The sequence below is a fragment of the Schistosoma haematobium genome, chromosome 6 (assembly GCF_000699445.3).
Source record: "Schistosoma haematobium chromosome 6, whole genome shotgun sequence".
NCBI classification, from domain to species: Eukaryota; Metazoa; Platyhelminthes; class Trematoda; order Strigeidida; family Schistosomatidae; genus Schistosoma; species Schistosoma haematobium.
In genome coordinates this window covers 5,056,507-5,068,909 of record NC_067201.1, presented here as the reverse complement: position 1 = coordinate 5,068,909, position 12,403 = coordinate 5,056,507, and the positions used below count along the sequence as shown (strand labels likewise).

General features: G+C 35.8%; 1 protein-coding gene across 2 annotated transcripts; it reads right to left on the bottom strand.

Moving 5' to 3' along the window:
* Positions 1 to 2,326: 2,326 nt before the first annotated feature.
* IGBP1_1 (Immunoglobulin (CD79A) binding protein 1) lies at positions 2,327 to 10,297 on the bottom strand (the record flags this gene model as incomplete). 2 transcript variants are annotated; one of them, XM_051216724.1, is made up of 8 exons in its annotated part: positions 2,327 to 3,973; positions 4,006 to 4,186; positions 4,313 to 5,571; positions 7,017 to 7,262; positions 8,607 to 8,760; positions 9,572 to 9,910; positions 9,942 to 10,110; positions 10,170 to 10,297. In XM_051216724.1, 3 exons carry the CDS (start codon positions 8,730 to 8,732, stop codon positions 5,338 to 5,340), a joined length of 606 nt encoding a protein of 201 aa, XP_051065320.1. In that variant the 3' UTR covers positions 2,327 to 3,973; positions 4,006 to 4,186; positions 4,313 to 5,337. The 2 variants fall into 2 exon arrangements, with proteins under 2 accessions (XP_051065320.1, XP_012791852.2); XM_012936398.3 differs by lacking the exons at positions 2,327 to 3,973; positions 4,006 to 4,186; positions 10,170 to 10,297 and having other exon boundaries at positions 9,572 to 9,645; positions 9,680 to 9,761; positions 9,798 to 9,910; positions 9,942 to 10,037.
* Between the last annotated feature and the right edge of the window lie 2,106 nt (positions 10,298 to 12,403).

Sequence of the window (12,403 nt, the reverse complement as noted above, 5' to 3'; positions counted from 1 at the left end):
AAGATGCTGAAGGTTGAGAAGAGGAGGAAAGAGGGTTATGCTGTCTAATTCTCAATCGTAAATATCAAGATAAGATTTAAATGTTCTACAAGCTAAGAATTTACAATTCTATGCTAATTGTCATAAAAATGCCTTTTTCTAATGACTTTGAAAAAACATTTTAAGTTAGTTTGATAGTAGCAAGTTTTATTTGATTCCAATAGATTTATTAGGTCGTTGCTAATGTACGGAAATATAGTACTCAAAGTCAGTCGAGTGCTCAATTACAAACCTGACAGTCACTTTGTTTTCATCGTTTATTAGTTACTAAGTAAACACATTAGTTCTGGTACAGTTGAGTACCTTAAAATTATGCCCTACACAAGTAAAGATACTATTGTGACGAAATAAAGGCGATAAGTGATCAAGAATAGTGTGTAGTATGAGGTACAATTCAATAAAATAAGAAAAACATAATCCTTCCACTCTCATGGAAAATGTCAAAGAAAAGTACAAGTAGATCACCCCAAACAACTTTCATCATAAGAAAATTTACTCTTATATACACGTTGGAGGTAAACTCCAATGTTCTTATTTAATTTTGTTGGTTCGAATAACACCGGTAGCAGAAGTCAGAGGATACATTTCAGATGAATTATTATCTGGTCCCTGTGACTTCCAAGTTCCAACCTGTACAAACTACAGGGAAATCGACCAAAAAACTCCATAGTAAACGAAACTAGCTCAGCGCCAAACAAAGAGAAATCAGTCAGCAATTGTTGAGTGTTGTTTCAAAGGAATGTAATCAAGGTACGTTTATACATGTACTTATGATTTTATATAAATAATAATGTAATTTCATCTCAATATATTAACGGTTTGAGAACTTATATATGTCCCAAGTTCTGCGTTGATCATAACGAACTGACTTTGAGTTAAATTTGGAGATATATCAAACCTACAAAAGACAAAGGAAAATTGTCGATATGGGTATTTTTTTGTTTGTTCCCCAACGTGATTGTCAAGATGCTGAAATATATCTTCATTGCAATTAATTCTGTGGGTTCAAATGAACTCAGAAGAATGTACCGACATTTTCTCTTTGTAACCGGGTCGGTAACTTGTATACGATAGATGTCCGTTAGTGTGGAGTAATTTAGCTAACTTGTCTATAATTATTACGATTATCTCATTAGAACCAGGATTAAATAGTGTTAATGAATAGAGCACTAGGATATATTATTGTTAATCTAATAACTAATATTCATTAGGAAGTGGGACGAACAACACACCATAGTAAACGGTTCCGGTCGGATTCTAGATATTGACAAGCGGATGAGACTAAAACCTTTCGATGAGCTAACCATGTTTCTACTGAAACGAGTATCAACCGAGTGTATGTTACAGAAGTCTCCTTATTTCAATATGCATTATTTCACCAACCAAATAGTCAGGTATGCTTACCGGATTTAGTTGTTTGGGTATCAATTTGCAAAGATTAAATGATCCAAGCTCACTAATTCAGGCTTATATCCTATATAAGAACCTAGAAGAATGGTGCAACTCTTATATTCCAGAAGTTCAAATAATCCAAGTTGTTAACACCTACTTCCTTTAGTGTTTGACAAGAAATTGCAGTATGATAATTGTTATCTTCTCATGTACAAAATGTGCGAGTCCTACTAAACACATTATTTCGCCGCAGGATAAGTGGACACCATTTCGGTAATTAAGATTACTTACTTACGCCTGTTACTCCTAATGGAGCATAGGCCGCCGACCAGCATTCTCCAACCCACTCTGTCCTGGGCCTTCTTTCCTAGTTCTATACAATTGTTGTTCATTTTTCCCATGTCTATCTCCATTTCCCGACGTAATCTGTTCTTTGATCTTCCTCTCCTACTTTGGCCTTGAGGATTCCATGTGAGGGCTTGCCTTGTGGCGCAGTTGGGTGCTTTCCTCAATGTGTGTTCTATCCACTTCCGGAGCTTCTTCCTCCGCTTGGATCTGGTTTGTTCCCTCCCACAGTAGGTTGTTGCTAATAGTGTCCGGCCAACGGATCCTAAGTATTTTGCATAGACAACTGTTAATAAACACTTGTATCTTCTGGATGATGGCTTTCGTAGTTCTCCAGGTTTCCGCTCCATAAAATAGAACTGTCTTGACATTTGTATTGAAAATCCTGACCTTGGTGTTGGTTGACAGTTGTTTTGATATCCAGATGTTCTTCAGTTGTAGACATGCTGCTCTTGCTTTTCCGATCCGCGCCTTCACATCTTCATCAGATCCACCGTGTTCATCAATGATGCTGCCCACATATGTAAAGGTTTTATATCTTCCAAATCTTCTCCGTCAATTGTGATTGTATTGGTGCATGTTGTGTTGTATCGGAGAATCCTGCTTTTCTCTTTGTGTATATTGAGACCTAGTTCTGTTGAGGCTGCTGCTACACCGGTCGTCTTCTCCTGCATTTGTTGTTGCGTGTGGAATAGAACAGCCAGATCATCTGCGAAGTCTAGATCGTCCAACTGCATCCTGGATGTCCACTGTATCCCGTGCTTCCCTTCAGATGTTGATGATCCAGTCGATCACCAGGAGAAAGAGAAAGGGTGAGAGTAAGCAACCTTCGGTAATTAAGATACTATGGACAAACTAACACTGAAATGTCTTTTGTTATTAAGCACAAGATGGTTGTGGAATATCGTGGATTGGTTGAAGTTAGACATTAACACTGTTGAATGCCAGCCCAGTGGTCTGAAGGTCAAGCGTTTGCACGCGAGACCAAAGGTCCTGCGTGAGGGAATGTGATGTGCACTATTGAGTCCCATTGTAATACAAAACGGCCGTCCAGTGCTCCTAGGTTTTCAATGGTGGTCTAACACTGGTCTCAATGAAAACATAATTTTCATGATAATATTCATCTGCATCATCGACAAGTCATACCTTGATCTGGCATATTTGATTCGCGTAGTTCCCATTGAAGTAACTAAGTCAGATAGTAGTTGTCTGGACTTGTACACCAACATACGTGATTGGACTACTCAATCAATTAGATGCCTAGAATCAAGCCAGTACTGTAAAACTCGATTAGAATATTAATGCAAACTGACTAAAATGACTGTAACTTGCTTGTAAAATATCTAGATTATGAAATATAGACCTGGAAAATTCCGGTTAGTTGGATTTCTGATAAGTCAGGCATATATTTCTAATCGAATTAATTGTGCGGATAAACCTGAAATTAATATGACATTAGTGTGCTCCTTTCTTTTTAATAAATACATGTTCTCAGTATTTATCTTACTTAATGTTTAATTTTATTCCTTCACATGCGTCTGGTTCCATTAATAAGTAATTAAAGCACTTGATTTCAAACCATGAAACTACCTATTCGAATAACATTCTACGTAATTCGGTTTTAGCAGCCGGCTGGAGTAACTTGATCTTACACAAATAAATATAGTTTGAAGATGAGTAATGAATAAAGTAAAATCTCTTTTACTGTGGTTTATTCACCTATCGCGTTGGTAGTTTTGCGGCGATGTACTGTTGAATTCTAATATGTCAGTGAGATATTTATGAAAGAAATATTATGTCAATGAGTAACATACATCAGATATTTGAGTAGTGAATATATTTCGCTATAATTACTCAACATATACACCAAAGAATAACGAAAAATATGTTACAATAATAAGAGCGTCAAACATTATTGGGAAGAACAATAATTAATAATCTATCCTTCATCTTCGTCCAGATCAAATGACAACAATGAACATTTCGTGTCTTTACGTTTAGAATCAATGGGTGAACGATCTCGGATAGTCCGTTTTTGTTGTTGAGGTGGTAGTGGTCGATTATTTGAATGAATCTCACTATCTGTCCTCTTTACTGGGATTTTACCATCGGAACAACGTTCTTCAGCAGATCGAAACATTATTCGACTTGGTACGCCTACAATAACAATTATAAAGAAAATAAAATTAGGAAGGGACTGTGAATGAAAAAAATAAATAGAAATTTTACCTGGTTCTTCATTTTTCACATTAGTTTCTTCTATATGACCAAGTTTATGTTCATACTGCCATTGTTTAATAAATGCTCTTGCTTCTAATTCATGAACATCAGAACATGGATCAAAAACTATTTGTGGCTGCTCATCTGGCCGATCATCTTCATCATTATCATCAAGACTTAATTCTGTACGCTGAAAAACAACAGTAATAAAGAGAGGAGGCATTAACTCTAAGAAACTTTACTATTAAATTGTTTGTTAACCGTTGTTGTAATCAATAATCTTAATATGGGTGATATGTGGTAACTACTAACTCACTTTCGAGTCAATAGTTGCAGCTGTCGGAATACCGGCACGTTGTTTAAATTCTTTTATAAATGACGGTTCTTCGTTTTGAATAAATTGAACTTTAGGTTTCTTTGACATTGTTTTCGTTAGTGTTTCTTATGGATACCTATAAACGAACGAAAAAAACATCGACTTTGAATGAGATCAAAAAAGAAAACACGACAGTCACTACTTACAGCAATAAGGTGAATACATGTATTTCCGTGACTATGACAGATTTTAAACCATACCATCAAATCTACAGAACTTCAAATCAACAATCAAACTTTATTTTAAAAAAAGTCTGGATCATCAAAGCAAGGTTAGCTTCTCGAACATTTTTGTGAAGTCACTGAATCTGTTGCAAAACAACTTGTCAATAAACATAGATCCCCACTACACTCCAATAAAATCAAAAATAGAGAGTAATAAAGAAGCGAATTTATTTACTTAAGTAAAACTTATTCTTTCTGAGTTCATGAATTGGTGATATATTTGAAAAATCTGATCGACTAAATTCATTATTCCAACCAAATTCCCAGCTCATCATAAATTTCCGCTACAGATGAGTGAGACGTTACAAGTGATTATACTTTTAAACAAACTAGCTACAGTAATGAAAACTATGAATAAAGAGAAATGGATAAAATTTCGGAACGAAAAATAAGGGGCAGTACCATAAAAAAGAATTATAATAAGATAAACAAGAAATGCATTTGAACCGTCGCGACTGATTTTGAGCCATGTCACTTAGTCTCTGCCTACAAATCATGACTATCTGTTGAAGCTCAATTCGAAAGTCTGTACAAAACTCAAATGGACAGCAAGTGATTTCGTTTTTACTGTCGAACCTTTTCCAACTTAATAGCAATGTATATTATTTAATAGGATAGAGAATAATCATTATCACTCAATATTAAACTAGAGAAAACGAAGAAGTTTAGCTCAGTATCTGTATTTAGCATTTATACACAACTTGAATAAATGTTTAACCTATACATAGTAAGCAGAGATCTTTAAGCTCTATTCATTCTGTTCCCGCTACCTCTACGATGTTCATCTTTGAATTCATCGAGTGATCGAGCTTTTGACAATATATCAGGATCATCGGCATCCTCTAATTCGTCTTGGTTAGCCTTTTTCTTTTCCTCAGCTTCACGTTCTTCTGCTGATGGATCAATTCGCACCACATTTGGTCGTGATCCACTTTGAAGAATAGATTTTGGAGGAGGTAATAAACCAGCTGCAACCTAAGGACAGAACAAAAAAATTGGTAACAATGGGAAATATTAATGAAACAGAGTTTATTGAGTGATCGTGTTATAATAATTGAAAAAAAACAATTGAATTACGGCGAATAGGTAACAATGAAAATATTGAAAAAATACCTAGTAGGTATGAATAGAGGGATGGGTTTGCAACACCTAATCAGCATGATAAAAGGAAAATAACAGAATGGATAGAAACAATGTCGTAGCACTGAAAAAAGAAAAACTAAATTTAAGGAATATGATTTAAAAGGAAAGAGGAAAGGTATGTATGAAGTTCAAGACCTGGGGGAAGATGGAGATTTAATGTATCTGCACCACTGTGAGCGATTCAGGGCCATGCCACTCAATTTCTCTAACCACTGACTGCGGTTATCATGCAGACCACGACCAGGTAGTTTGCATCTACGTATATGACTCAAACCACCAGTTAGTGACTTCACCAATTGATACTGTCTTGGTTTGCTTACCCTTAGCTTTCTTTCAACCTATTTCTTGATTACAAAGCACCGCCCTTCAAGGTAGAAAGCCTGTGCTGGGGTGCTATCAAGTTTCCTAAGCTACATACTTGTCGTTTTGAACATTATCAAGTTACCAAGTTACATCATAAAAGTCTGACATCTAATGAAACGAAAGCACCGTAACAAACAAGACAGGTTTTTTTAAAGTTTCGTAGTTCTATTTTTGGGAAGAACTGTTTAGTACGTTAAAAATTACTATTTCGTGTTTCAATTAATTCTCGCATACTAAATGAATGATAATGCTGAACGCCTCGATCGGTAAATGCTAGTATTTCTCAAGATGATTTTAAAAATATATATAAAAGAAATCAAACCTGTATTGTCACACTTCATGAGAATAAAAAAATCTACGTAACAGCTGGTTATTTTATGACTAAGCCAGTTTGTTAAAACTTATGATGAGAAAAGTGTTTCCCTGCAAATATGTTGGTATTGATATTTATCTATAGAGAATATAAATCGGAGTAGTCAAAATCCTACTTTTCTTCAGTCATGTTTAAAAAATGCTATCAAAAGTTGACTGAGAGAACTTGACTAGAAAAACGTTGCTTCCATCATTTTAATTTTTACCCTTTGGATTTGAAGGATGACAGACATTGTAAAAGAAATTATAATTAAATTTTAAATTGAACTATCAGATAAGAATGGATATGCCCTCAAAGTGTCATATTCACTAACTTTAACTTACGAAATTTAACCAATTTTAAGAACAGGTTTATGTATTTATTTTTTAGCTTCATAATGTTATATATCATGATACTAGTTGGTCACGAAAATCAAAGCTGGGCAAGTAACATCTGAATTTGATCGTAATTATTTGCAAATAGAGTGGTGTAACTACCAATCTGTTGTTCTGCTTTAAAGAACGGTGTGATGGCAGTAAAATACAATAACAATCTAGCTAACCTGTTGGTCATAAAACTCCTCAATAGTCATTGTCGGAAGGCTTGGATAACCAGCACCGAACACTGCAGCTTGTGCAGCCGACCGAGTTATTATAAATGGTCGCAAAGGTTCTGATCTGGTCACATTTATGTTATTCTCGTTTATGGGACTGCCTTTCGCGAGAATGTCCAGTTCGTTTTGTAGACTGATTATATCATCTTGCGCGACGCAAAGCCATCTTTGAACAAGAGTTAAATTGAACTCACGCTACAAAATAAGCATAGATAATTGAGGTAATAAATTTCCTGAAGATCAAGAGTGTTAAACAAAAGAATCGAGGAACTGTCTTTGACACATTCTTCTACAGTGACTATATACTTAATAATTGATTTGTCTTGGTTATTGTGGATGATTGGATCAAAGTACCAATTAAATGGAAAAAACACCAATAAAATAAACGGATTATCAATTATTTATTATCTGCTTAAATCTTGGAAATCACATTACTATAAATTTTTATCGCTTCTTATTAGCTCATATCTTTACTTACATTTAATATTGGTGTCTTATATTGGCAATATTGCTGAAAATGTTGACTTCAGAAATTTGTATAAACTTAGCAGTGAATTGGAGATGATATTAAGATCAAATTCTTCTCAGTGAAACTGGAGCTGATGCATCTTAAAGCAATCTGACGGAACTCGATCTATTCAGTTCAAAATGTTAGCTTCTCGATTATTATGAAATCATTTGAAGGGAAAAAAAGAAGGGTTTCTAAATGTACTATTTAGTTATCATAAAATATGGGTGACTTTTACGAAAATGTCCAGCAAACCATTTATTAAAAATGATACGAATAGAGTAACAAAGTTTATGAGATCCAGTTTGGACATCCACGCCATATAAGTAATAGCGACAGTGATTCATTAGGCAATCAGTAGTCATTTGATGAGACGTCAAGGTACAGCGGAGATTTCATATTTATTTACATGAAGTATTTCGTGATTACATAGCAATAAACACATAATGACCTTTATGGACTTTGATACCATGATTATCCCTGGAGTTGTAAATATGCATTGTTAGTAAGAATCAAGGTATATAGTTATCAATCCAAGAACTTATGCCAGTTATTGCATCATAAGGAATACGTATGTTGATTCGTTAGCTGGATTTTAATAATGACTGGAATATGATTTCGTTAGCTACCTGTTAAATAACCTCTAAATTCGATATATATACACGTTTATAACTAAAAGTTTAAGACGGTTAAACACAATTTTCCCTCTAAATTTTACATGACTGGACCTCATGTTATAAACGTATTACTCAAACACTAACCGTGTCATTTTGTGTAATCTCATTTATGACTGGTCATTTGAGTCTATTATAAATGATCTTAGGTAACTAGTTGTCGTTTACACAGCTGTATACTTAATGAGTGGTGCTTTTGCTACAATCTTAGCGTTTACCGTCGATCAAGAAGTTATAGGTTCGTTTAGATACATTTTTGTCAATTTCTACTAACTTTTGTGAATTGGTCCGACAGATACAACTAGTGAAGAAAAAGTAGTTAGTAGTATTTACTACTGATATATAAAAATTGTATACCTTGGTTTCTTCATCAATATGAGGTTGGTCCACGTACGATGCAAGCTTTTCCAAGCGTTCTTCTAGCGCTTTCTTTGATTTATAACGTCTTATTTTGACTTCACGATCGTGTGCAAGATCTGACATTGAGGACTGGCCGGAACTGTGGTTGTTTCTAAGTAAGATGTAGAGAAACATAAATCTATAATACTAGGATATGCACATTTTACCTGAAAACATATTCCTAAGCAAGACCGCTGCTTAAAATGTCTGAGAAAAGAAAACGTCAGTTTTTACTCATGAATTTATGATTTCGCAGACGGAGATCAGGAAGGTCATACTTTCCTCATAGTTTACAAAAACGCATAAACGGACGCTATGGGTTGGTCTGGCTATCAGTAGTTCACAATACCCACCAAACTGGCAGCAAAACACGAAATTAAAGAGTGGAACAACATGTATAACATTTCAGCCAAAGTAGCACTAGCTAACAAAATCATTCATTTCGTCCTTACCGATGACCTACTTCTGCAATTACAGGTACCCACTTTGGGATTTACATAAGCTAAACTAAACCAATTGACAAGCGGTTATCCAGTTCCAAAATTATGTAGCATAGTCGTATGGTGATATTTGGCTAACAACATTATGATAGTTAAATGAAGTGTTTAGGTGTTCTAACACTATACACGGTTTAAAACTTGAAGCACGAGTACATTTAACGGTCTTTCCAATTCTGTGTGTCTTGAATAATTTTATCTAAACCTTGAGACGGACACTAGAGTTACACGGATTTCTCCCGAGGCCTATTCATATATTTAGTAATTTAAAAACTTATTCAAAGCAACGTTTACTTGAATAATTGTTCAACTTCCAAGCGTCTGAAGAAATAGCTGACTTTGATCAACGGAAAACACAAACTTAAGAAAAGTACAGGGAATGCTGATTCACAAGAATGTTTAAAAATCAGAAATAAAAAAACATACTTTTCCAAAGACACTCCACTTGGAAACAACACGCCATAATCTGAGCAAAGTTTGAAAAAGTCCTTGTACAGAGACTAACTCAAGCGAATCAGGACAAACATATCATACCAAAGCCAAACGAATACAAGATAGCCGATCTTCGTTTTTCTGAGAGTTGAAATAACCAAGTAATGCAGGAAGACATATGTATCTGTACCAAATAGTCTCCAATGAAAGACATTATCACCTTATTTCGGCAGAGCTTAGATCGTCTAGGCTTTCGTTTTCGCTAAACAAGCAAAGTTCATTTACCATGTTCATTGCATTTTCACACAATCGACACGCAATCACGAGGAGATCCTGACAATAAAGCTCAAAATCGAGATAAAACCTTAAATTTCGGATCGGCATACGATCCTTTATAGTCTGCAACTTCAGAGTACTTCTTCAAAACTTGTGAAAACACATCGGGCAACCTATCATTCATAACTGTGGCGGTTCGCGTCTAGCTAGTAGGTACTTGTGTACTAGAGAAGCACGCAGAGTAGCGCGAGTCAGAGCTGAAAAAAGAATAAGGAAAGGTGTGTCGATGACCCAAAAACGCACATAGTGCACTTACATTTACCAAGGAAAGAAGCAGACAGCAATCAGCAATAACACAAGCCTTAGACTAAGGCAATCTTGGGATCGAAAGTGGGAGCAAACAGCATTGCCCGCTGAAATAATGACCCTGAAATCCAATTTGGGTGACCTTTTGTTTAAACAGTCGAAATTAACAAATTATTTTCGGTCTTCAGTCTTTAGTATTAAGGATAGTAGGTTGGTGAACCTTTATTAATCCTGACACATTGTTTTCCAGTGAAGAACCAGCTTATCCTTGAAAATATTCACTGATGGGGCTGATACCACTTGTTCGAGTAAGACGTTCCAATCATTGAGTACTCGATGAGAAAAGCGGGACCCCACTTTAAGTTTATTAGATCGCGGTTTATGAACCTTCTTGCTATGACCTCGGAGATTATTAATGCTGGAGGGAGCAAAAAGATAAGAAATATTAACACTCAAATCATAATTAAAGATACGAAATGCCAGTATAAGGTCACCTCGTGTCCCACGATACGACAAGGAGAAAAGGCTTAGGCGTTTTAAACGCTCATTGTAAGGAAGTCCAGAAAAACCCTTCACTAATTCCGTTCCCACACGCTGGACACGCCCAAGGGAGTTAGTATCCTTTGCCAGAAACGGGCTAGCTGCTTGGATACAGCACTCTAAATGCGGTCTTACATATATGGGATATAAAATTCGAAACGTTTCCTCGTTAAAAGATTTGAACTCTCGACGAGGTGACCACAACGCACGAAAACCTTTGACAGCGGCTGCTTTGCAATGCGTAGTCTTTATGCTCTTGAACGCATGGAATAGGTTTATCCTCAATAATGTAACGGTGACTATTACCGTGACCGATGTGCATTAGCACACTCTTCCTAGCATTGATTTCTAAGCCCCACTCTCGAGCCCATTTAACTAAATCGTCTAAGTCATCTTGAAGATCCAGGTGATCAGCAGCACTTTTTATTGTTCTCCCGATTTTTACATCATCCGCAAACAATAATGTCGACTACCTAAGTAACAGCGGTAACTCATTAACGTAGAGAAGGAAGAGCAGGGGGCCTAAGATGGATGTAGACAGAATAGAATGGGCATTCACTCAATGAGATTTCACTACCAATAAAAATAGATTAGGGTTACTATTATGTTGGGACCTATGTATTTGTAAGGAGGAGCAAGTAATGGAAACTCTGGAATATTAGCACTATGGTCCGTGTGAGGTCCTCATGGAATTTAATATTTTCAATTTAAAGGCCATGAAGAAGTCGCCTGGATCATGTCAGCCTTCGGAAAGCGATGACTCTTGACTCCGCTTAGGTAATCAGGTGTTTATTCATAATCCAACCTTGTATTAAGGCTGCTTGAAAATTATTTTGGTCACATTTCATATGATTCAAATGTTTACAGACGGAATGTAGGAAGCTTTAACTTGACAGGTTTAGTATTTGCTTGTATTGGGTTGGCGATGGTCTAATTTAGGGACCTAGAGATGCAAAGCAAACAAGTATTATAAGCATTAGTACACTGGTAAAAATTAATGTTCTGCTTTGCTCTTGAAGAACTTCAGAAAACGTCAGTTGGTTGAGGGTTTTTCAAATCTGACTACTCGTAACAAGTAGAAGTTGTGCCTACGGTCTAATTTGTCATGTCGTGCCCCTAATTCCTGGATATTTTCGTAGGTGTTTATAAAACTGTCAGTCTTTGAGCGAATGTCTCTGAGTCCCCTCCATTCTAAAGTTTAAAGATTCAGTAACTTACAGGTTTCTGAGTTAAGCGTGCATCTGAGTCTACGAATAAATTTCGTGGCTCATTTATGGTTACGACCTAGGCTATATTTTTTTGTGAGTAAACACTACTACCAAACACCAAGTTTGAATAAAGCTGATAAATGTTTAGTAAAAGGTTATCTTATTAAACTAGTAAGAAAGATAATTCAAGGTTCCTAGTATAAGGTTCGTTCTAGAGGGATTATTGCCACTAATTGCATAAGATTTTAGATCTAGAGTAACAGGATTTCAAGATTTTTCGGACTAGGGCTGCCCAAGTTTTGTGGTTGGCTTTATAACATCTCTCCTACAATTAAGTTTGTTTACAATTAATTTTGTCGAGTCCTTCAGTTAACCCATTTAACAGACAGTTTTATTTGGGCAGCAACGATTTGTCTATGCCTTTGTATGATTATTATAGCTATCATCTCCGTATGAACATGGAAGCACTGGACGGCCGTTTCGTCCTAGTATGGGA